Below are 24295 nucleotides of genomic sequence, written 5' to 3'. Positions count from 1 at the left end.
CCCAACACCGCCTCCTGATTGGTTCTTTGACCTGTTCGTATAAAGAACTAGTAATGTGATTGGACTAAACTCAGCTCGGTCTCTGCGTAGGAAGGAGCTTTGTCAAATGTCATGGGACATCTGCAAAAACAAGAAACGGATACTGTGTTTTTTTTTGGTTCTGTTTGGAATTGAGCTAATGATAATATATACAAACTAATATAGGCATTTTTGCGAATGTTAGTTAATGGTTAGATAATTTTGTACATATATTATTTAGACATGTAAAACCAAAGTCCAATATCTCAAAATTACATTTTATTGACAGAAACACAGATTGCATTTATAAAACCTGTTGGTTTGTCATGCCTGTGTGATGTAGTCGGAAACGTCCACCAGGCCTGGGCACTCATTATCCAGGTACTCCAGGATTACGTTACCCCCATTGTACAGAGGAGTTTCTGGGTGAGCCAGCAGCGAGAGGAGGGTGTCATCCATACGCAAAGCTTCACCTTTCTGAGGGTGACACAACCGCAGCTTCTGCAAACCCAGAGGAGACAGAGAGTCGTTGTTTGTATATATTTAGGGCCACTGACATTTATAAAACAACTATAAATAAAACGTTAACAATGTTAAGCTATTTTTCTTTTAAATATTATGATAAGTTACCTGTCACTTTAGCTTTGTAAGAGATTGATAAGTGTAATCAAAGGGGGATGAAAGACAAAAGCTAATTGAGATTCCCCAGCAAAATACTACACCTTTTCAAAACTGCTTGAAAGCTTCTCTAAATTAATTTATTGAAATAAAGACCAACCAAAAGTTTTTACCAGATTGTCTGTGAGGAAATTGGACCACAGCCAGAGACATTTTAATTTGACTGATCTTTTGTTAAAAAGCATAGGTTTCACTATGTTAACACACTACTGACAAGAAGGAAGAGGTCACCAACTATATCAATTTGAGGAAAACTTGTTTTCAAGTACAGAAACATCTTCATGGTTAACCCAACTTCCTGTGAGCAGAGCTCTATCTTGCTGCTGATACATGCTGCAAGAATACAGGCAGGAAAATGCTCATACTTGAATCTAACACCCACACTTAATGTGTGCAGACAGGGTTGACATATTCATGGTAAAAATTCTGACCTCAACTTTTGATAGTCCTTGCATTTTAAACTTAGTTTAGCTTGTTGAAGTCATGAAAAGGACAATAAAAGAAGAAAGACGGGGGGAGAGCAGACAATTCCATGTAGCTGCTGTAGTTACAAATGTATTAATAAAAAGTTTAGTGATTTCAGTCTCTGCTCCTGCTATCTCTTACCTTAGCTGTCAGTACATTGTTGTTGTTCTTGAGGCTCGCTAGAGAGGCTGCATAATCCACCACTTTTCCAACACTCCATTTAGAAGAGAAGAACATGGGTTGGGTGGTGTCCTTAGATTCTTTGGGGAGATAAACCTGAAAATAGGTTCTCTCTGTCTGGAAGGCCAAAAAAGGAAAGGACGAAATCATTTCACAATTTACACATACTAAAAATAATATGCAAGCTGTAATTCTGTCAGTATATGAATACTTTTTTTTAAACTACATACATAATAAGTAGTACTTCACCTGTGGTATACCCTTGTCTCCTGTAGCATGTAGTTTCAGTTTCATTAATGCTACCTTAGCTGCAGTTGCACTGTTCTTTGCACCTTTACGTCCTTTACTTTTGGATCCATCCTTTGACTCTGAGTAAACATGAGAGAAAGATACAAACATAATCCAATTGTTCTCAGGCTGAGTAATACAAACAAATTTGGATTAGTTAAATCAACAAAAATGCCAGCATCAGCACAATACTGACACTATGTGGACAATAAAAGGAACTACACAAGAAACTGTGATTAGTGATATATTTGTAGTGTCTGTGCAAACTGACCCACAATCTTTTGCACCAGCTCTCTAGTAGCTGCCATTCGAGGTTTCTGCACCTCCAACTTCTCACACTTGTGATCATCTTGATGACGATGGCTGTAAGTCAAGGACAAAATCTTAGAACCTTTCACCTTGAGTTCACGTCTGTTGTTTTCCCCTCACGTGAAGAGAAACAGGCACAGGAACCACAGCCAACATTAATTACGCCATTATATGAAAAGCTTAATGAAAGAGAGAAAAAAAAGGTTCAACTTACGCCAGACAGAAATGTTTCTCACACGGTGGACATATTACAGGCAACAGCTCTTTTCCTCTGCAGTCTTCAAATGAGCAGGGATAACTTGTGCTGCCCACGGTGGTCTTTGGTTCCCTTTGGTTCCGTTCTTTGTTTTCGGGATCCTGTGGGGTCAAGGGAATTAAGTTAAGTAAAACAACACAAGAGAAGAGAACGGTGTTTGTTCAAACACAATCAAATAAAGAACATCAAACACTTGTCATCAGTACCTCTGGACAGGAGTGGGCCTCTCTGCTTCTGTGCTCAAGGCTGTAAGAGACAGAAGGATGTGTCCGTTTCATTCAAAATTACATGACATATATCGGGAATTTGCATTTTAAAATAGTGGATACTCTTTTTTTGCCTCAGCACAATTTATTAGGAACACCTGGCTAAGGTTATTGTTATTCCAATAGAACAGACCTGCAGGAAATGCTCCCTTCAATGAGGCGACAGTGTTAAAAGTGGGAAACAGCTTTAAACCAGGATCTGGGGAACTCTTACCAGAAAACGCCTCTGCAGGAATCACAGACAAATGGAAGGAAATCTGTAAGAAGGATGGAGAAACAAATTCAAACCGGTTATTCTGATTTCAACATGTATTCAACGACAGTGTTCACAGCTGAAGGGTTTGTGTTACCTATCAGAACTGTTAACAGTAAGTGTGAGTATCATAGTGAACTTCTGAGGGGAAGGATGTTACTCCACTGTGATCATATGGCTTCATAAGTTGCTCCTATTAAATATGAATAAAACAAGAGGTGACAACTTCCATTCATTCCCTGCAGCTGCACTGACACTAACTACACGTGATCACGTCAAACTAAACGTACACTTACATTCTGTTAAACACGTTAATCAATCAGGAACTGAACTAAACTGAATGTTGTGATTACAACCTGAACACCAACCAAGCTAGCTGACATGCTATCCATGCTAACAGACGCTCGTTGTGTTGTATTATTGACAAAGGACGACAAAAGTAACATCCTGGCCGAACACACGTGATTGTTGTAACTGTGGTAAAGTGGACACAGACCGTTCAGACTGCAGGAATCGATCCGACAGTGTTTTCCGATGTCCAATTCAGCCATGACTCCGTTAGCTTCACCGGTTAGCCGAGAGGCTACGGATGTCAACACGAACCCTCACCCCTGACGTCATGTCACGTGACATTTCTCTTCATTTTGTTTGTATATGTGAAACGATTTACTGACTTCGCAGGATTAATTTAATTCAAATTAAATTAATTGTATTTAACCTTGTGGTTGGAGAACGCGCTCTCTACTACATAGGCCAATCCTATATTATCATTTTTGATCTGATTACCTATTCATACCCATGAGAAACTAAGCACAGGAAGAAGATGGACAAATTATTGTGTGTGTATGTGTGTCTGTGTCATTCTATCCTGCTTTTGATACACATTTCTACTTTACTACATATATTTGACAGCCTTACTTAATAATTACACAAAGACTATTAATTTGCCTGAATAATAATAATAATAATCCTTACAATTTCAATAGGGCCTCACCTGTCAGTGCCTGTCAGTGCTCGGGCCTAATTATGGTGAAAATTAACCGTGGGTTAATCACTGTACTTCACACAAGTTCCTTTCATCTACTGTTATTATAAAAATATTGATAAGAGCAGCTGAAATTTGAAACGTTTCAAATTGCATTATGATTCATTTTTTTTCTATTAATTTGATTATTTATCTATTTAAATATCTATATCTATCTGTTTCATTTGCTATATAATAAAGATCTAGTCTATTTAAAACCAGATCAAGTGTATTTAATCAAATCTTCCTTCTAAGACATGTAAAGAAGTTAATCTAAAGGTGTAAATGTACACAAAGAGGAATTTCACAAACCACTGCATTCAACAATTTAATCATTTATAAATATTTTCTCGCCATACAAACACTGCCCCCCCCCCCCCCCCCCCCAAGACAAAACGAGATCAATAATTATCACAATATAATTATCATCAATGGTAATTTAACAAAAGTCCATCTAAACTGATTATAATGCTTATGCATGGTGCCAACACAGTGAGGCGGTATAAACAGAACTGATACCTTGATGATTGATTTTTATTTATCAAATGTCAACTGAGAAGAAACAATAATAATGTCACATTTATCCTGATAATTACTAATATCGCCTGCTATGAACATTTTTACCTTGATATAATCTTTAGCGACATTGCTCAGCCCTAGAATAACGAATTGTGCACCAATAAATACTTTGTTGTAGAGGTCAAATTAACGAGTTAACCGACAGTTAAAGCTTCCACTAAATATTAACCCAACTAGGACAATTTAAAAATAGCTATTGTCTACGTATTTTGGTCTTCTCTTCTCTTTTTACAGAACAGCCGGAGCAGCTGGTCTCTGTAGGCTTGGTTCAGGAAGAAGTACATGACAGGGTCCAGCACGCCACTGACACAGGTGAGGGCCGATGTGATCCGATTGGCTTTTCCCAGTGACATGCGGCCTGCTGCCGGAGTCACGATGTACATCACGCGGCTCACATGATAGGGCACAAACGCAAGAAGGAAGTTGGTCACAATGAGTATGATCATTTTTATCGCCTTGTCTTTCACAGGCCGTTGTGTCACTGTTCTCAGTTTCAGCAGAATCAGTACGTAGGAAACCACCACAGTGGTGAGGGGAATAACAAACGCCACAATGGTTGAAACCAAAGCCTTGGGAGTCGTCTTTTCTAAGTAGAGCTTGCTGCAGGTGCCAGGCGAGTTGGTCAACTTCCCGATAGAGAAAAGTGTTGGACTCATAGAAACAATAACCAGCACCCAGAGAACACCAACGGCTATCCTTGCATATTTAGCCTTCCTGACTGACCGCGACTTTAACGGTAAAACCACAGCTAGACATCTGTCCAGGCTGATCAGGCTCATCAGGTAGAGGCTGCTGTACATGTTCAGGTAGAAGAGGAAGCCCGACAGTTGACAGAGGACGTGTCCAAAAGGCCAGTGGTTGTCTGACAGGTGGTAAACTATTCTCATGGGTAAAATGAGGATGTAAGACATGTCTGCGACTGAAAGGTGCCTCAGGAAGATCCTCGATGTGGACGCGTTCTCCTGTCGAAAGAAGGCCCACAGTGCCAAAGCGTTCCCGGGCACGGCGATGACGAAAACCAGGATGTAAAAGACAGAAAAGACAATGTTCTCCTGGTGGGAGTCACTGCTGTAGAAGACCTCAGAGGTATTCATGGCTGCCGTGGATCAGCCTGGTGCAGCACAATAACAGACACAAACAACCAGTTATGGTGATTTACAGCGATGACGGCCTGAACCCACAGTGTGTTGTTATGACCCGACACATTCACTGTGGTGTCAAAACAAACAGTGCAAATGCAAAGTGTGCATGTGACAGAGATGACTTGAGAATCAACCTACATGCAGCATCATGTGTTAATGAGGCAAATACAAAAAAACAGGAAGTGTCCTTGAAAAGCTCTAGTGTTGATGAATACACAAAGATGGCGTAGTGGAAAATGCTATCATTTCCCTTTTTTCAAGATAGTTTAAAAAGCGGAAACAACATTATAAGAGTTGCCCGACACAAATTTAATGTAAATTTCATTAATAGCTTTAACAGCATTTCCTTGAAACAAATATTTAAATATCTAAAATGCTATTAAATATTTCCCCCTCTTTTATTGCAAATAATATCTGGTAATAGTGATTTACCTTAACTTACATTGATCCTTTAAAATCAATCACCAGCAAACTCCACCATCAGCTGCATGTTGTTAAAACCCCCAAACCCTTTAAATTTAGATTTTAAACAACAAACACTATTTTCATGTCTCTGTGTAAATGATATTCATGTTTAACGTAGTTTAAACACTAAAATGGTGAAACATACTTGAACAGGAATTGTATTTTAAGCATCACAATTATTCTACTTTTAAAACAATTACATTTCGGGCATAATAATTCCCCATCGTGGTCAATAACCGTTAATCAGATTCTTACCTGTAATGGCTGAAGCTCAGAACACAGAACTCTACTACACAGTGTATTTGGTGTCAGTGAGAATCAGTTGTCTGACCATAAGAGACAGGTGGAAGTGAGAACTGCCCTTTTGCTGTGGCGCTGCTACACTTTCAAGTTTACACAAACACAATGTGACAGACGCAAACACTTAAAATAGAGTGAATGAAACAGGAAACCACACAGACCAGGATAAAAGATGAAGCTCGGTGTGTTACAAGCATGCAATTCTTTATTTTTGCTACTCCAACACATCTTTACCACATTGCTCTTTTATAGTATGATTTAAAGCTTTACAAAAAGGAGGAGGAAACCAAATATTTACAAAAATCTATCTGTGCAAACATAATTCTTCTTTTACACCACTCTCCTAAAGTTTTTGAAAGGCATGCATACAAATAAACTTTGGTATGTTAACAAAACTACTCATTTTCTTAGTAGAAGCGTCTATGTACACATGGGAGAACTGATTCATTTCTTTGTTTTTAGTACAGTTTACATTTAGACAACAATACATGTTAACTTAACAAACCAAGACCAGCAGGTCAACACTTCAACCAAGAAGAGTTCATGTAAATTCCCCTAAATCTTGTGACTGGGTTAGGCCTGAAGTGAGTCATTGTACGACAACTTTGGCAAAGAGGCACACTAAAATGAAAACTTGTATTACTCATGATCCCAGTTGTGTATGTTTATATATCTGTAAAAGAAATTGGCAGAGAAAATAAGAAAATACTCTCAGTTCATATTGAGATTGACTTTTAAAATGTCTGTATACACGAATGTATACGTTCATAAAAGGCATTTACAGGACTGCTGAATGTCTGGCAACACAGGAAAATAGAAGATTAAATATACTATGATTATTCAATCTCTGGTTTGAAAAATAAAACACAATTTTTTACACTGTACTTTGTGATTGTACATCAACTGTATATGCCCTATTCATAGCTACAGCAAGAAAAATAGATTTTCAACACCACGAAAGCCTTCCACTTCAACTACAAAGTGGGAAAACTTTTTTTTTTTAAAGTTCATTTGTAAAATCTTTTTGTGAGAACATCTGGAACACCTTCAGGAGAGAATCAAAATCCAAGTAAGTACAATCCAAGTAACTCAAAAGGGGTTAAAAGTATCGACGTGAGAAAACCAGTGTCAAATAAAACAAGAGTCGGGGGGGGTGCATCACTTAATACTTTTACAAAAACGTTTAAAAAATAGGGAAGAAAACAAACAAACCAAACTATCTAAAATAAAACATGACCACATCTACCTGCTGCGCAGTAAAACCACAGGGGGGCGATAATGGGGCTAAGTAGTGTCCTTAGCTGATGTGGCTGTTGGGATGCAGGATTTGCCGCTGCTGCCGTTGTGGGACCTGTAGCTGGTGAAGCTGGGGGTGTGTATGGTGCGGATGCTCTTTCCGCCCGGGCCCACAGGTGTGGGCGACAGAGGGGAGGGGGAGGAGGAGGATGAGGAGGAGAATGAAGAGGAGGAGGAGGAGGAGTGCACTCGACCATTCTGGGTCTGCGAGGAGAACGAGAGAGCTTTACCTGTGTGCTGTGAGGGTGCAGGGAGTTTGAGGGATCCGTTAGACAGGGAGGGGATGTGGGAGGAGGGGATGTGGGAGGAGGGCAGGGTGGCGGAACGAGGAGAGGACAGGATGGAGGACTTTGAGGAAGAAGAAGAGGAGGATGAGGAGGAGGAGGAGGAAGGGTTAATGGGATTAGTAGCATCTGAGTTTGGTGCAGACTGGGAACTGCCTTTAGGAGAGCTAGGATAAAAAGCAGGGATTTTAGAGGTGGGTATAGTAGGGGAAGTAGTTTTATGATCCCCTCCCACTCTTTTAGCACTTCCGTTAGCCTGCAAACAGAGATGCCAAAACAGATACTGGTTGTCAAAATAGAAATCTGGTCAAAAAACACAAATAAAAAGGCAAGACGATGTTAAATCAAACTACAGGCTATATGCACACAGAAACACTATGACTGCACAAACATGAATATCACAACTAACAGACACCAACACATGTACAGAAGCTGTTCTCGCTAGGTTACACGAGAGGTGAGACACACTGAACTGAGACATGTTACCAAAGAAAAGACAACTGCGAAGGTTAGAAGTTGTGCGAGGTTCAGACAGGAGGGACGTCTCTCCAAAGATCGCCGGCGTGTTGTTAGAGGAGGGGTGCGTTAGGTTTAGTGTGTCGGGGGAGGAGTCAGAAGGTGAAGCGGGTGAGAATTAGGGTGAGAGGAGTTTAGTAGAGTGAGAGCAGAGGGAGAACGTGGGCCGTCGCTCCACGGAAAACACGCTGTTGCAAGATGGTGAGTTGTGCCGAGGTCTTTCAGGGGGGGGGGACGTACATCACAGTGAGGTTAAGAAGCTCTAATGCAGCGATGTTGGGGTTTGAGCAGAGGTGCGTTGTGAGGAGGAGGGGTGGGGGGGTGGGGAGCACAGCCGAAAAAAAGTCAGTTAGGGTTTGTGGTTTGTTTGTTGTTGTGGTTTTTTTACACAGCCATAAGCATCCTGGGGTTTTTTTCACGACACTGTTAAGGAGCTCAGCTGTGATGGGAACCGGAGATGTGGTGACAGAACTCAAGATGATAGGGTTCCACTTCTCTTTTTTTTTTTGTAAGTCACCAACACAGTGAAAACCATGAGCAGTGTGGACATGCAGAAGCATACAGTACAGTGATGTTATGGGGGTAACAGTCAAGAGTCAAACATGCCTTCTCGTCAGAGCAGACTCCAGAGAAACAGTCGCCTTCACAGCAACTTCTTTCTTTCAATTAAAACACTTGAAATCTCACAGCTTTGGTAGATTATCCCTCTTTTATAATACATGCCTCATGTGTTTCGATCCCTACGTGTTTTGTTTCCTCTAGTCCCTGGTAAGGCCCTACAGTAAAACTACCTGTCGGAACTGCCTCTGAGCGTCCTGCAGTTTTGGCTGTTTTCCTGCTTTGTCAGTAGTACCCGGCGACTGCCTGGACTTCGCAGACAAAGGGACGGGCATCCGACTAGTGGGGGAAGCGACACTGGCGTTCTGCAGGGGGATCCAAACGAAAAAACAAGGAATAAAACAAAAGAAAGAAAAAAACACACCATACAGGAAGCATGAAAAATCAAGGCACTGACAGGTTCACATAAAACTCAATCAATAGCTCCAACGATCAACACCAGTGAAAGAACATGCACCCCGTGGGACCGTACACCTCAAAGTCAATACACACAGTACATGCTTTAGAGAACACGTGAGACACCAGAGCTGAATCATCATGAGATTCTTTTATGATGAGTTTGCCACTTGCTGAAAACCTCAGAGTTTTAGCAATGAGCTGAAAGTGAAAAGTGTGGGGGGGGGGGGGGGGGGGTAACCAGGAACCCAGCAAAATGCCAAACCCCAATCATGTCGCCATGATTTCACAGAGGGGAGAAAGCCACCGGGGGACATTTCCGACATTTCCCAGCACCGGTGGAGTGGATTAATGATTCTGTGATTTCAGAGGTTATGGTTGGAGAGTAGGTAGGTCGGAAAATGAATTTGAAAAAAAACAAGAAGCACCCAAAGCCTCCCGGAGTGAAAGGAGCTAGAGCGAGACCTGTTGCACGGTGATGGGGGCACTGGGGACAGTGATGGTGGAGGCAGTGGTAGTGGTGGTAGTAGGGACGACTACAGGGCGAGGAAGGAGCTGCGGTTTAGGCTTCGGCTGCAGAAATTTCTTGCCGGGTACCTTAGGGCCGGACCCTCTGGAGGTAGGGAGAGAGGACGACCTCTTTAGCCCCCCTCCATCTGAGCTCTTCATATCCCCTGCTTTAGCCTCCTCTTGAGGGACGGGCTCCTCGGGGGAGAGGGGGCCCATCTCGCTGATGGTGGTCTCCAGCTGCTTGATGGTCTGCTCTAGGCTGTCCAGGGTCTTGTAGGTGTTCTTCCGGATCTCGTCCGTCCGGCCGTGGGAGTCGGAGTTCTGCCTCCTCAGCTGCGCGGCCGAATCCGTGACATTGGCCGCTTCCGCTAAAGACTTTGAACGTGTAATCTCGAATCTCTTTGCTTCTTTGTGCTGCGTGATGGTACCATCACCTTCCTCCTCATCTTCGTATACGACCACCTGAAGAGTCTTCTTGCCCGACTTGGTGCCGGCGCGAATCGCCTGGGTCAGCGCCGCCAGCTGCTTCTTGGGGAACTTAAACTTGAACTTCTTCTTACTGTCCTGCTTGGCGTCTTCGTTCGTCTCCATGTTTATTCCACTGTCCGTCAGTTCTGATATCGAGGACGAAGATGAGGACGATAAGCTGTTGTGGTCGGCGGTGCCCTCGGAATATCTGACCTTTTTGTCCACAACCGAATTGTTCGCCTCAGCTTTTACCTGCAGCCAACCACCCCTCTCCGAGTCCGACTCCTCGCTCTCCTCATCGATGCGCTCTTGTGACAGCATCCTCTCCAGTTCATCCTCAGACTCAAATATGGTGGACAGACGCTTGTAGGCCGAGCGGATGTCCATGGGCTCATCGAAAATGATGATGACAGGCTTTTTGTTGAAGCCATTATCCGGCAGCGCGTTGGGATCCCCTGCGGCGTTCCCTCGGTTTTGGGCGCATCCTAGGGTGTATGTCTGGACGCCTGCCTTCTTGGCGTTGACCAGATCCTGGTACTCACCACAAGACAGAGACTGAACCTGGGTGTTGGTGATCATAAATGCTATGTTGTCAGGAGGTGGAGACGCCTCTTCTCCAGGCAGATCAACACCAAGACCCGAGCCCTCGCCGTCATCCACAAAAATAGCTTTCGGTGGATCACGATTTTCACTAAGAGCCTTTTTCGTTGGCGAAACAGAACGTTTAGGAGTCTGTCTGACGGCACTGATTGTGCTGGTTTCCGTTGCCTCCGGGATTTTATTCTTACTGGAAGAAACAGGCTCTTGGATGATTTTACTTTTCTTCTCATTGTTCATTTTGTTGAGCATTTTGCCCTTCTCCATTTCCACCTTGGTCTTCAAGGATTCGGAGCGTTTCACTTGCTTCTTTGGCAGTTTGAATTTGGTCAGTCCCACGGGTTTAGGTGAAATCGGTGGCGGCGTTAAAGGCGGGGGGGATTTGGGTGGTGGAGACTGTGGCGGCTGCTGTTCCTGGCTTGGAGAATTGTCGTTAACATTGACATTTGACACCTGTGTTGGCGGCTGCGCGGGCTCTTGGTGCTCGGGGGTCTCGTCCGTTCCTGACGGGGGTGGGTGATCTTTGGGAATCTGGCCAGTCACATAGTAAATGACCTGCGATCGGGAAAGGAAAACAGAAGGTCATCATTTCATTAAACTTTCACGATGTAGAATATTCACTGAAAAAATTCATGAAAATAGTGTCAGGAATCAAACGGGACACGTACCCCTTGGCTCTGTCGCACAGGGGTGTTCCCGTTTTCGTCCGTGTCTGGATCTTTATCCTCCCGACTGGGCTCTGAGCTCTGCTAGGACAGTGTGTGAGGGAATAATATTACTGTGCAACTGGCGCGCCAAGTTGCTGTGGATTAACTGTGACTCGACACACAAGGCCGCGGACGCATTTACGATGTCTAAGCTGCATTGGGTAATAACCTTGTACAAGTACAACAGCAAATATAATTACAGTTTGTACTCCTCAGATTTTCTTCAGTTTAAAAACGAATAACTTTTAAACGGATAAATTCTCTGGATCCAAAAGCGCACGGGGCAAATAAACACATTTAACCTTTTAAGCTGCATTTCTACAACAATCAAGCTGCTCAAGGATTTAGCAAAAACTACAGAACAGATTTCCATGAAACTTTTTGGCTCAAATTCGGACAAAGGGGCAGATCTAGCACAACTTTTGATTACTTTCTTTTCATTGTGAGATTCTGTTTATACTTTCTCTGAGAATAATTCAAGGATCTTGTATTAAAAAATAGGGCATGTTAAGGGGACTCAGTGTGTGGAATTTGTTGCAGCTGGATTGAATGGAAGGGGGCTGATTGGCCTTAGCGGAGGAATGCTCTCTATTGAGTGTAATCCACAGTATCTACAAGCTCTAATTTGTTAGCTGACACTTACACGCGTTTTAAAATCTCGGTTGCACTTGAACATACCTTTCCGCTTCGTCACATAAAAAAAAACATATTATAGCGTGATTATACATAGGGATTTTCTAGGTATAGACTTGAAGGGATGCACTGGTTATGTAGGTGTGAAGCTGGGAAAACAAACTGAGGTGAAGTTGTGCAGAGACGAAGAGAAACAGAAAAGTGATTCCTCAGGAAAAGTGATTGGAGAGGAGCATGCAAAGTGGCCAGGCTGACCTCTAGTGAACCAAGTCTGCAAAAACACAAGTGTCTGCACGGGGAGTTTTGACTAATGTCGTTTCTCTCAATCGTCAAATCATTTCAGAAATAGAAAAAAGGTGTTTTTGTAATGAAGACATGTCATTGAAGAAAGACAAAAGACGATTTGAATTGCCTGTAGGGATACAGTGCCCGAGGTCTTTATTGATTTGGAGGAAAAATAGACAAGACACACCATCGTCTGGTCCAGAAACACAGAAAAGACACAGCATCTTTTCAGAGGCTTCCCTTTATGCAGACTTAATCCTGAAAACCCAAGCTGTGATCCCCGGCAGAGTCAAACAGAAGGAAGGGGAAGTGAGGCAGCGAGGAAAGAGGAGTTTTTGGAGGCAGCTGTTACGGGTTTCTCTCGAGCCAAAGCAAGGGTGCGAAAGTCGGAGGAGGGTTAAGATGCAGCCATCGATTGTGTGAGACAGTCAGCAGAGACAGGCGGTTAGCAGGGGCGGCTGCACGGCGACTTGTTCTTTACCTTTTTCTCTTTGAGGGGCAACAAGGCCCCCGGTCTTAGCTCTCTGATTTGCGGTTCAATTCGAGTGCCGGGCTCTACCAAATTTTTCACCCCTACATCCTTAACTGTGCACATCTGGAAAACCTGAAGAGTGAAGAAAGGTGAAGGTGGGGGAGGAGGAGTTTGAGTGTCTTCACCACGGCCACAATCATAAAAAAAACAAAAACCCAACCTGCTAAAATTATATTTAAAACTCTTTAGGCAGCTGTCAGTGAAGATCATTGGGAAATCACCATGGGAAGAAATGTTAGGCAGCCAACTCCCACAATGCAAAATCAAGGACACCTTTAGAGAGCCACTGGTTGATAGGGTTTGTGTTTTTGCTTGTGTTTGAGTGTTCATGTGCCACTAACCTGGAGCTCTGCCATGATCTTGTCTCCTTCATCCTCCTCGTCTCTGGAGACAGACGTTATAACCGGGGGAGGGGTAGGAGGCTTTGGCTTGGTCTCTGGTGGGACCTTGGTGGGCTTGGGCTGGGGAGTGGGAGGCGGGACCTCCTCGTCACCCTCCTGCAAGAAAATGACTAACACGTTACTTTTTAAATCCCCTTTTCAACTGGTTAAACAAAACCCACCGACATCTGGCTGTGATGGGAATGGATTCGATCAACAAGCAACTTGACAAAATGGAAAACTCCTCTACTGGCAACAGGAAAAGAGTTTATCAAGTTTAATAGAACGTAAATATTTAACTTCTCTTTCTTTTCTTATTAAAAAACAAGCTGCATATTCCAGATTTCACGAGACATCCTCTGAGCACACTGACCTGAGCTGAGAAGGACTCCTTCCTGCTGGTGAAGACCACCTCCCCAGAGCGAGTGGTGGTCATGCCGGAGTTGGATCCGGAGTTGGAGCCGGGGTAGGTCTTCCTGGGAGGAGGCGGCGGTGGGGACTTGCTGGCCTTCTCGGTCCCTTGCTTAGTGACAGTGTCGATGGGCGCCGGCTTGTTCTTGGAGGGTCTCTCCAGCACCGGCTTGGCTGGTTTCTCCAACATGGGCTTCGGCAGTTTCTCTGGCCCCTTTTTGACCAGTTTGTCGGAGTCAGGCTCGGACCGGAGCTCTTCTGTCACACACATTATATAAATTATATTAAATTACACGTGAATTTAGAAAATAAACATGTCCATATTTGTATCGTCAAGTAAACTTCTTTATATCTGTACCTGTTGGTGACTCTACAGGACTGTGGGTGTCGGCTTGTTCTCCGCTGGCAGCAGGGGGCAGTGCAGGGTTCTCGTCTACCTCCAGGCTGGGGATGCCCTTCATCATGTTGGCCTGGGCCTCCTGCAGGATCTTCTCAAACTCTTTCCCGTCGTAATGACCCAGGTTCTGCCTCCTCTCCGCCCACTCCTTCTCCGCTGCCTGTACATTAATAGAGAAGAAGAAAGAAAGAGAGAAAAATCCCGATAGGTTTTATTATTCTGAGGGAAAAGAGTGAGGGAATTTCATCCTTCTTTATGTGATGTTAAAAACCAACACATCTTTGCTATGCTGGATAACAATGGCCCTCTCCAGGTGACTACACGTACCTCTATGGACATTGCTCTGCATTTGCTCTTCTCCTTATTGCTCTGCAGCTCCTCTATGACAAGATCCTGGGTGCCATTATTCACAGAGTTCCCGTTTGTCTTCTTATGATGGACGGGGCTCGGCGGACCCACGGACGCACCCCTGGGAGATTCCCGGCCTTTGGGACTAGGGACCCGCGTGGGGCTGGGGGTGAGCGGGGGACTGGGCTGAACGGTCAGGGCTGCAGACTGCTGGGACTGCTGCATGAGCACCCGGGAGCTCTGGACATGATGGATGACCACCGGGGAGGAGGGCATCACCTCGGATCTGACGGTGGAGTTCTGGGGATCCAGTGGGGGAGAGGGGGAGCTGGGCTGAGCTGGTGCTGGTGGGGATTCAGCGAGAGGCTGTGATGCTGCAGGGCTGTTATCCACTGGGACATGAACAGAAGGATTCGGACCCTTCTGGGAAACTTCAGAGGTGTGTCTGCAGAGAGGAGAGATTACAAACCATGTTGAAAACGACAGAAATCAATTTAACATCCAAAATGTATATTTACGGTTCGTTGATTTCTCATCCAGATTGAAAATTCACCAAACCCTCAAATAAAGTCCACAAATAACGTTGATTAATTCTGATAAAACTCCACAGAAATGGTTCGGTTTTGCAAGCAGACATCAATGGGATAGAAGACAAGAGAGTCATTGAGAGAGCAGAAGAGAAAAGTGGAGAGTGGGTCGGGAGTCTGTGACATATTAAAATGGAAATGAGGTCCTGCAGTGTCCAGCGAATTAATTCACTCATCGGTTCAGTGAAGGCGATGGAAGTAAATCGAGCTGGACACCAGACTGCTCTGTCCACACGAGGTGGCCTCTCTGACGGGATGAGGGCCGGCCTGTCCATACAACCAAATCTCCCACAACACAGACCCTGTGAGTGGCTCTGCAGCGAGATTTTTCATTTCATCTTTGTGTCCCTCACAGCCGTTCTCTCTCTTTCTGACATGCACTGAACTACGGACGTTTCCCTGATATTTTCCAGAAGGGCTGTATGTGAGACCGCAAAAGCCAGAGTCAGTTGCTCTGGACATTTTCTGGAACCTATCCTGAAAACCCCCTGGGGCCTCCTGCATGTTCTACCCAGGCTCCACCCCTCGCCTAAATATTTTGGACAATCTCCTGCTGCCTTGTTTATACGTGAAAAGCAAACGTCACATCTGAAATCGGCTTTTGAGATGATTGTTCCTCTACCTCCTCAGACCGCTGAGCGTGTCCGTCAGGCTCTTGACCCTCTTCAGCATGCTGTCCAGTTTGTGAGGCTCCTCCTTCAGAAACTTGACGGCTTCCACCTCCACTCGGAGCACGGCCCGCATCCTGGTCTGCAGAGCCGGGAACTCTCCTGAGGAAACGCACACACAGAGAGAAATCCTCAGAATAACATTTAGTCACGATATAACAATTCATATTCACCTCTTCTACCAGCTCGCTAAGCCACCGTGACCCTGCACAACTGCACAATGGGATAAATTACAACCTTTGGAGTGGTTCTCCCAAAAGTGAATTTATTGAAGTAAATTACAACATACCCTGAGACAAGATAAGAGTCCAGCCTGTAGGTCTGAGAAACACCCATCACATTAAACACTGACCTGGTTCATTGAGCGACTCATTCTTTACCTCCTTCTCTGTTCTCGGTTCAACTACTTTTTTCTACCTTTGTATACATTTTACATTTCATATTCTGTATATTGATATTGTAAAGACGTATAGGAGTATGGATTATAAATTCTGTCTCCTCCATGTTAGTGGATGGAAAATGGACCAAATAATGCTGTAAAAGCTCAGGATTGACAGCTTGTCAGCATTCGTCTTACCTTTGAGTCCTGCCAGAGATTCTCCCACCTTCCTCAGAGTCACTGCTCCCTCCTCCACGTCCTTCAGGGTCACGGCCCTGTGTGTCGCTCCTGGGTCCTTCTGCAGAGAACCCACATACTGCTCCAGGTCACTGGAGAAAAATAAACAAAAACGCACGAACAATAAGTATAAACCATTCAAGCCTTGAGAGGAATCACGTGTCTTCTCATGTGGGGAGGAGGAAACAGAGAGGGACAACTTTACATAAATCTTTGCATTATATTTACTCTTTACAAACACCAGGGGGCAGGGTACAACCATATATCCTAAAGATCATGCACTGATGCTGATCAGGCAAAGGTGAAAGCAGATTTTTGAATATGGACCATGAAAAACGAGATAGTAAAACATGCACAAGGATTAACATTATACTTTTCCACTGCGCTCTGCACTTCCCTGTCTGAATCAGATTGCCACGAAGAGATTGGATTGGATCTCTTCCCGAAACCACAAATGTTTACAGGCTGAATGAAAGCTCATTTGTGACGGAGCACTTCCTCACGGAGAGAAAACACATCACGCCGCCTCACAGAGAAAACCCTGGCTACTCTGAGGGGAAATGTGCAGAACGATAACATTGTGTGCAGTGTGGGATTGCAGGGGAGCGAGTAGAATGGTGTTTCATTGTGGCCAAGTACCCTCGAGAAACACCCTTTTTATAGAAGTCCCCTGAAGGGAGTGGGGAAGGCAAGAGGGAGAGCGTGTGTTAAATGTCCTGCGATGTCAAGGCCTGTTGGTTAAAACAACGATGATGGGAAATTCCATCTGAGGACAAAGGAAACTCTATCAAACCTCCCAAACACAAATAAAGGTAAAGAACATCTCCTTATTGTATATTTACAGACACTCTAACAACGTATCCAAGCTTTTGTTTGAAGAATCATCCTGTGCTTTTATATTATTTTTAATGATCTGTAAATTGCTGAGAACTGCATTAACTGTAGAGTCCGCAATTACAGGATTATAATCAGTCTAATTAAGCAAGCCTGGTCAGATTAAAAGATAATGTTCTTATGCATGAAATGGGGAGAGAGAGCGGGGAAGACGTGCAGTCAGGGGCTGGGTCGGAATCGAACCCGCGGGGCTCAAACCTCTGTATATGTCATTCTATTTAAAGTTAAGGTAATCTGAGGCAACCACTAGCCACCCTGGAGGAGCGGGCGTCCCCAGCTTGCCCTCACTTTATATAGAATCACCTTTTTCGAGATTTGAATGTGTTGCATTGTTAATTATTGGATAAAAACTGAGCTTTGTTAAATTCGGGAAAGTAAAAAGAGCTCTGTTCACACCTGGTGTTAAAATGCATCCTGAATGTGTTTCCTGTGACCACGTGTGATTGGATCTCACTTCCTGCTCTACATGCAAATAATCACGTGCATCATTTGTGTTTGTGACGACTAAATTATGTTGTTAACCAATCTGAGTTAACAGATGTGTCCCATGTCACTGTGTGTGTGTGTGTGTGTGTAAGTGATTGGATCTCTTGACGCAGCGAGACAACACTGTTCCACCTGGCGTGTAAACATCCAAATAAGATTAACGCTCCCTGCTGGCAAGACGCTGCAAGTGAATTACAATAAGAGCCGGGTTGTGTGTCTAGTCCATTGTTGTAGACTGCAGCCACTGCTCTGCCTGTAGGAACCTGTGGGCTGTAATTCGAGGGCGTTGGCGTGTCAGTAAGAGTTTAGGGCTGAATAGCTCAGGTGAGCTGATAAAAATGAAGTCTTTTGGGGATTTCCTATAAATAGAGGCACCTTGACAAGAGCTGCTTAGGTGTGTGTGTGTTGTATCAGCTCTAATTCTTGTCCAGGACTCGCACGAAAGGAGTTTAAACCAGCAACAATAAACTTTCAGTAGCAAATGCAAACAAACGCTTCTGTTCTTTGTCGCCTGCATAGAGCACAAAGCCTGCTATGGAAGCAAAGCAGTAAACATTGAAGAGACTCACCCAAGTTGAGTGAGGACACATTCCTCCAGTCCCAGGTACTTGTGCCTGTCCTCCTCCACCAGCGATCTCTGCCTCTGGACCGGGTCCTCCAGACGCCGCATGGCCTCGACCAGTTTAACACTGATCTCCTGCTCGGCCCGCTTCAGCTGAATCCGCAGCGCCTCCTGGTTCTGGAGCTGGAGGAGGAAACACACAGTGGAATAAGATCCTGCAGCAGACCAACATGCGGAGCTTTGAAAAGGTCAATCAGAGGATGCACAGTCCCTCACATACATGCACAAAGGTTTGATACCACCTTAAAATGAATTAGAAAGGAGAAAGAGGTCTTGCCTGCAGCTGTCTCATCTGATGAAGCTGCACCCTGAGGTCAGAGACGTTCTTCCTGAACTGCAGGAGGTTGACCTTGAGAGGAACCGAGGGCTTGTCTGATGGACCTGCACTGGTTTTAGGAGCCAAGACAGGGGAACCACCTGGACCACAGGGGAAAGAAAACAATATGAGCCAAGTTAAAAGTGTAAATTAACTTATATGTAAATGTTGAAACTTTAAGGACCCTTTGGAGACTTTGTACATTATACATTTGATTTGCACTAAAGTAGAAATTACACTTATAACAACTGTAGCATCAAAACCCAAACCGTCACTCCAGAAGGCTCTGACTTTACTTTGCAACTCAGATCCGATAAACTTTATTTTAGATAACTATAAATAATAGGAGAACAAATATAACCAAATACATTAAACGTATACTTCTCAGCCAGGCTCTACTCCAGATGATTGTGTAAGGTTGAACATGTCTGACACACTGGTCTCACTTAGTTCTCCTGATGTGTAATAAGGATGCCTGTCTGAACTCTCTGTGGTGTCGTCTTCCCTCCACAATAAGAGCAGATATACAGAGTCTCATATCGGCTGCAGCCCTGAAACGTCTGTCAACTGATTTCTGCATCTCAGTCGTCACCGGAACCATGGAAACTGAGGGGAGTAATATTTGAGGTTTGGGCGAGGGTCCCTAAATGTACAACAACAACCCTAAATTTAATTTGGTCTAGATTCAGAGACTCCAATATGAGTTTTGACTTTAATGACACCGAGGATGAGCATCTGGGTTTATTTGATATCAGTTAATAAATCAATCCAATCCATACTTCCCCATTTTGTCACTTAGCCCTGAGAGCAAACTATAATGGTTTTCATGGGAACTATTTTATGGTCTGACCACGTGTACTATTGTTACATTTTTAAAATGTCTTTCACAGCCGTGAGCAAAACAAGTGACATTTCCTTCAGCCTCATTGTGTTGGGTTTGAGGCATAAATCTCAAAGATGGATATCTGAAAAACATTGAAAAATAAAACCAAAACTACACCAAATGCAAGTCAGATATTATTTTATGAGCAATATATATATATATATATATAAAATGCTCATGCATTGTCTAATCAGAATTGATCGACTTCAGGTGTATACATGTTTTTGTCGTTCTCCGCTCATAGAGATGAGTTTAAAACCACAATCTCATTCAGGAGCAAATATCTGTTTTTAAACTTAAAATAAATAATAATGTGACATTTATTGTGAACAAACAATCGATATCGACCCATAAAAATGTTTTGACTTAATAATAGTTGTTGGCCATATTGTGCAGCCCTGTATTGTATATTATAACCAATCTTTTAAACTGCGTAACGCCATCCTTCAAACTCAGAAACACTAGATCCTTGAGAGAAAGATGTGTCTTGGCTCATGAGTCACACAACTGGTCAGGGGAGGTTCGGAGTCGCTCGGGCAGTGACAGAAACAACCTTTGTCTACATAATCCTAAAAGACCAATCACTCTGTCGACCTTACAAACAGACTGACAGCTGCCTGGACCTGAAGTACAGGTTATTATTGTGGCAGCTCGTAGTTGTGTCTCTGAGCCTCGGGGACACCATGTCCATCAAAAGAAGAACAAAACGCTACGTGGTGACACTGAGGAGAACCCGAAAGGAGAAAACAAGAGGTTGATCAAGGGAACACGTTTCCTGAGGATTTGCTCAAGCACAACATGACAGGTAGACGCCCTGTGAACGCTCCACATGTTATCTGTCACGAGATTAACTCAGAGACGGTTGTGTTGTGTCTGCCGCTCGGGAGGTAGCGGATCTTTTTTTAATCGAACCCGGATCAGGCTGAATCGCTGAATCATCTCGGCAGGCTGCAGAAGTAATAGCTTCTTGTTTAGAGAAGTGCTTTGAGGGGTTTGCTCAGCTGGCTCTTGTCTCTTAACTCCTATTAAACTGGATGTATGAGGCGAGGGGGCGGGGGGTGAAGAAATATGAACCGATGACAAGTAAAGAAGCCCGTCTTTGTTTTCCCTCCCTCCAACAGGGCTCATTGCCGCCTGTTGACTGACACTGATGCGTGGGCTTGTCTGCACAAGTCATTCTGGCGCTTAAGCTCTTGTGCGAGTCGCACTCACCTGAGCTGTGTGCACTGTGGGCTGGAGATGAAGTCTTCGCTGGGTTCTCGCTGCAGCCAGACGGGAAAAAAAATCATTAGAGCAGGATTTTGAGAGTGACAAAAAAAAATTACAAAAAACAGCATATTTGGACACTTTACATTCAGAGGTTAGTGTCAGTGAGAGCAAACAACGCTACAACCAAGTGTGATGGTGAAAGAGTGACAAACCAGAGAGGTTAAAATGATGTTAATGATGTTAACAGGCTTCAACCGGGTGTGCACGAGCCACAGACACATTCAGAAGCTTCAGATTAGCTGCAAACATTAACACCAGGTCTCCACAGGGGAAATGCAGAGGCCATTTATCAAGAGGGCGAATGAGTTCAGTATCAGCTCCACAGTCACACCCACTTCACTTGATGCTACTTCAACCTGAGTGTGTGATGTGGCCATTACAGAGGGGATACTTTATCTCTCCTACTCCGGCTGGGTAGCCAGGCGTCCCATTTTAAAACTCCCCCGATGCCTCGCTCTGTCCTATGCTGTGATTGCTTACCTTGGAGGCTCCTGGTTGCCACTAGTGTTTGGCCCCTTTAAAAGTGCATGCTGAACAAGACCAGTCAAGCTGGCAATCTGTTGCTCCATAGCCTTCATTCGCTGTCTGCAGAAACATCAGAAAATTCTACTTTCAACACTGAGGCCTACTGGATGTCACAGCTTTGCCCAGAATCAAACTGGGCACGACTGCAACAGAACAATCAATAGTTTTTAATGGCCTGACAATAAATCCTTATCTTTGTGGTTATTTCATGGGTTGATTCCACAGCAGGTTTGATTGATCAGCAATTATACGAATGAATAGTTTCTAGATCACATCCGAGCAGCAGAACTCAAACAAAGGGAACCTTACACTGAGACTCCCTGGTTAAACTAGACGTGGGAAAATAAATAAACGTTGTGATTCTTGACGATAAAGGAGATAAATAAAACATGTGTTATTCTAGTTTTTCTATTTATCCACACATGCTTTTCCTTTGCCATCACTGTAAAGCACGCTGGCTCAACCCCTGTTGTATTTAACGTGCTGCACAAATACAAGTGACTTGACTTGACCCGACCGGGCCTCATGTGAAAGCAGCGATGCCCGACCGCAGCGTCGTGCAGCATATTTCACATGAATAAATTCTGTGACAGCCCCGCAAGTTTATTTTTGAAAGCACTTTCTCGTCCAAATTCCTTCGCTGTTTTCGCCACGTTCCCAAGAAAAAGTCTGTCGGTTGTTTCGGGGTCTGCCCAGGTGGTCCACTTCAGATCTGTTCGACTGATCGGAAAGGATCTTTGGTTTTCTGAAGTATGCATATAAACCCTTCTTCTCTCTCTCTATGTTTATGTACTCTCAGTCAGAGAAGACAAACCTCATCCAGGTACTGAGAGGAATTCTGGATTATCCAAACTGAATAGAGTCGACAGAAGGATTGTTTTGAGTGCAATAATCACAGAGTAACAGAATAATATACGGTGGGTTAATGGGGTTTTCAGATACGATCCTGTTTCACTATTTGGGTTTATTCGCTCTATAATAATTGACACTATGAGGTTTCAGGGTTTAAAGTGAGACAGGGAAAACAACGGTCAGATATCTGATCTGGTTCTAGACACAAACCAAACTGTCGGCTGTACGTGTGAGAGGCTGCGTTCTCGTCTTCAGTCATGGATGATGTAAAGGAGTCAGTGTCAGGGACGTTGTTAGGGTGAAACTGGGATGCGGAGTTAGTCCATGCTCCCATGCAACTTCTAAATCCTAATCTGAACAATCCAACAAGTCAATAATCTATACAATGCTCAGTCCCCTGAAGCTTACCGTGTCTGATGTTCAACAACAGGTGGAATGGGCCCCTGGAGGTGACCCGGGAGGTCTGCAACCACAGGTGAGGCCATGTTGCTCCGCGGCTTGGTCCCTGCTACTTCCTCCTTCCTGAAGGAATGCCGCACCGGTGAGCTCCGCTCGATGGGAACCCCATGAGGAGGAACCCCGTGAGGAGGAACCCCATGAGGAGGAACCCCGTGAGGAGGAACCCCATGAGGAGGAACCCCGTGAGGAGGAACCCCATGAGGAGGAACCCCGTGAGGAGGAACCCCGTGAGGAGGAACACCGTGAGGAGGATTACCATGAGGCGGCCCGCCGTGGATGTCAATCATCCGTACCTCAGTCATTCGGTGAGGTGATGGAGGAGGGGTCTTGGAGCCCAACGTAGGCAGCTGGCTGTTTCTGGACTTCTGCCTGTACAGAGAGGGGTGATCCATAGAGTCTGTGGGGCTGGGTCCACTGTAAGAGCTGGTGGAGCGAATGGAGGCACGGTGGAATCCCCCCATTCCATGATCTGGACTGTCCATCCCAGGGTTGGGGTGCGGTCCGTGGGAAGAAGCCAAGCTCAGTCGTCCCTCCTGGAGCAGGTACGGATCTGCATACAAGCCCTCGTTTCCCCTGGCTAGACTGTGGCTCTTCCCCCCCATGTCCTCATCAGGCTTGACGTCCCGTCTCTCCAGGATAGCGCTGGGACAGGGCGAGATGGAGCGCACCGTTTGGTTGGCACTAGACAGTCGCTCCCTCGGGATAGTGGCGCTGCCGGGTAGGGAGCCCGGCCGAGAGCCAAACGGGATTCTGGAGGGGGATGAGGGCATGGAGTGGGGACTCTGGGGGAGCACTCCCTGCAATGGATGGTGTCCTGGGGGACCCATGGGGGGTTGTCTCAGAGGGTGCTGTCCATCACTGTGCATCTGCAGAAGCACAAAAGGATATAAACATGTCACTGCACATTCCCAGACACAAAAACTGTAATAATTACTACTTCAACTGCAGCATAAAAATCCCTCACTTTAAGGATTAGTCAGTGAAGCAGAGAGGCTGAGCTGCTGTTTATTTTGTATATATCTTGTATTTCTGGACTTCACTCGCCCTTGAAACCAAAACATCCATCTCACTCGGTTTACACTGTTACTTTTCAAAGAAAACAGAGTGTCAGCGTTTCCCTCCAGAAGCAGAAAATGGTTACTTGCCCGGCCACTATCTCCGGGTGCACAGCTTTTCACTCAGAGTCCTGGGTATCACACCTCCGGGCTTCTATCAAACTGTATCACATTGCACGAGCACAAGATTCTTTCTTTGCCTTGGAAAGTCTGCCGCTCTTATCGAGTTGAAGTTATTTATTTTCTCATCTTCACACAGGATCACTTGGCCTTTATCTTTAAAAAAAGAAAACGACTTTTCATGTGCACCTCCCGTGTCTCAGAGGTAGGTGGTTAATTTGAAAAAGGATCCGTCCGGCCCAGTCTTAATTAAACAGTCGGCTGATCTGGGTCACTGCTCTTCAGCCCCGCCCCCCCAACAAAGGACCCTTCAAGGCTTAAACGTACAATAACCCTGACCTC

At 44.6% G+C, this 24295-nt stretch overlaps 3 protein-coding genes across 13 annotated transcripts in view; all 3 read right to left on the bottom strand.

The window, feature by feature from the left end:
• Window positions 1-284: 284 nt before the first annotated feature.
• Window positions 285-3350, bottom strand: zfand1 (zinc finger, AN1-type domain 1). Its single transcript, XM_053412194.1, has 8 exons — window positions 3210-3350; window positions 2675-2717; window positions 2401-2440; window positions 2153-2295; window positions 1901-1992; window positions 1591-1709; window positions 1303-1458; window positions 285-519 (listed from the first exon to the last, which is right to left on the bottom strand). The coding sequence occupies exons 1-8, from the start codon at window positions 3262-3264 to the stop codon at window positions 343-345; spliced, it is 825 nt and encodes a 274-aa protein (XP_053268169.1). The 5' UTR covers window positions 3265-3350; the 3' UTR covers window positions 285-342.
• Window positions 3351-4121: 771 nt separating this feature from the next.
• Window positions 4122-6336, bottom strand: si:dkey-96n2.3 (uracil nucleotide/cysteinyl leukotriene receptor). Its single transcript, XM_053412189.1, has 2 exons — window positions 6179-6336; window positions 4122-5427 (listed from the first exon to the last, which is right to left on the bottom strand). The coding sequence occupies exon 2, from the start codon at window positions 5408-5410 to the stop codon at window positions 4517-4519; it is 894 nt and encodes a 297-aa protein (XP_053268164.1). The 5' UTR covers window positions 5411-5427; window positions 6179-6336; the 3' UTR covers window positions 4122-4516.
• A 74-nt stretch (window positions 6337-6410) lies between these two features.
• si:ch211-285f17.1 (sickle tail protein) overlaps window positions 6411-24295 on the bottom strand; it is a 45755-nt gene continuing 27870 nt past the window's right edge. For 4 of the 11 annotated variants that reach the window (XM_053412177.1, XM_053412185.1, XM_053412182.1 and 1 more), the window contains 16 exons: window positions 22728-23644; window positions 21423-21527; window positions 20886-20935; window positions 18752-18891; window positions 18422-18597; window positions 16434-16564; window positions 15811-15958; window positions 14581-15046; window positions 14215-14413; window positions 13819-14114; window positions 13407-13562; window positions 13015-13137; window positions 11577-11657; window positions 9799-11463; window positions 9111-9242; window positions 6411-8059 (listed from right to left, as the gene is read on the bottom strand). In XM_053412177.1, the coding sequence (XP_053268152.1) occupies window positions 7508-8059; window positions 9111-9242; window positions 9799-11463; window positions 11577-11657; window positions 13015-13137; window positions 13407-13562; window positions 13819-14114; window positions 14215-14413; window positions 14581-15046; window positions 15811-15958; window positions 16434-16564; window positions 18422-18597; window positions 18752-18891; window positions 20886-20935; window positions 21423-21527; window positions 22728-23644 (5337 nt within the window). In that variant the 3' untranslated portion in view covers window positions 6411-7507. The remainder of the gene's footprint in view (window positions 8060-9110; window positions 9243-9798; window positions 11464-11576; window positions 11658-13014; window positions 13138-13406; window positions 13563-13818; window positions 14115-14214; window positions 14414-14580; window positions 15047-15810; window positions 15959-16433; window positions 16565-18421; window positions 18598-18751; window positions 18892-20885; window positions 20936-21422; window positions 21528-22727; window positions 23645-24295) is intronic. The other 7 variants (XM_053412187.1, XM_053412184.1, XM_053412188.1 and 4 more) reach the window with 7 other exon arrangements.

The sequence above is a fragment of the Pleuronectes platessa genome, chromosome 20 (assembly GCF_947347685.1).
Source record: "Pleuronectes platessa chromosome 20, fPlePla1.1, whole genome shotgun sequence".
Lineage (NCBI taxonomy): Eukaryota > Metazoa > Chordata > Actinopteri > Pleuronectiformes > Pleuronectidae > Pleuronectes > Pleuronectes platessa.
The sequence above is the reverse complement of the archived record's forward strand: the minus strand, read 5'-3'. Positions and strand labels throughout refer to the sequence as shown.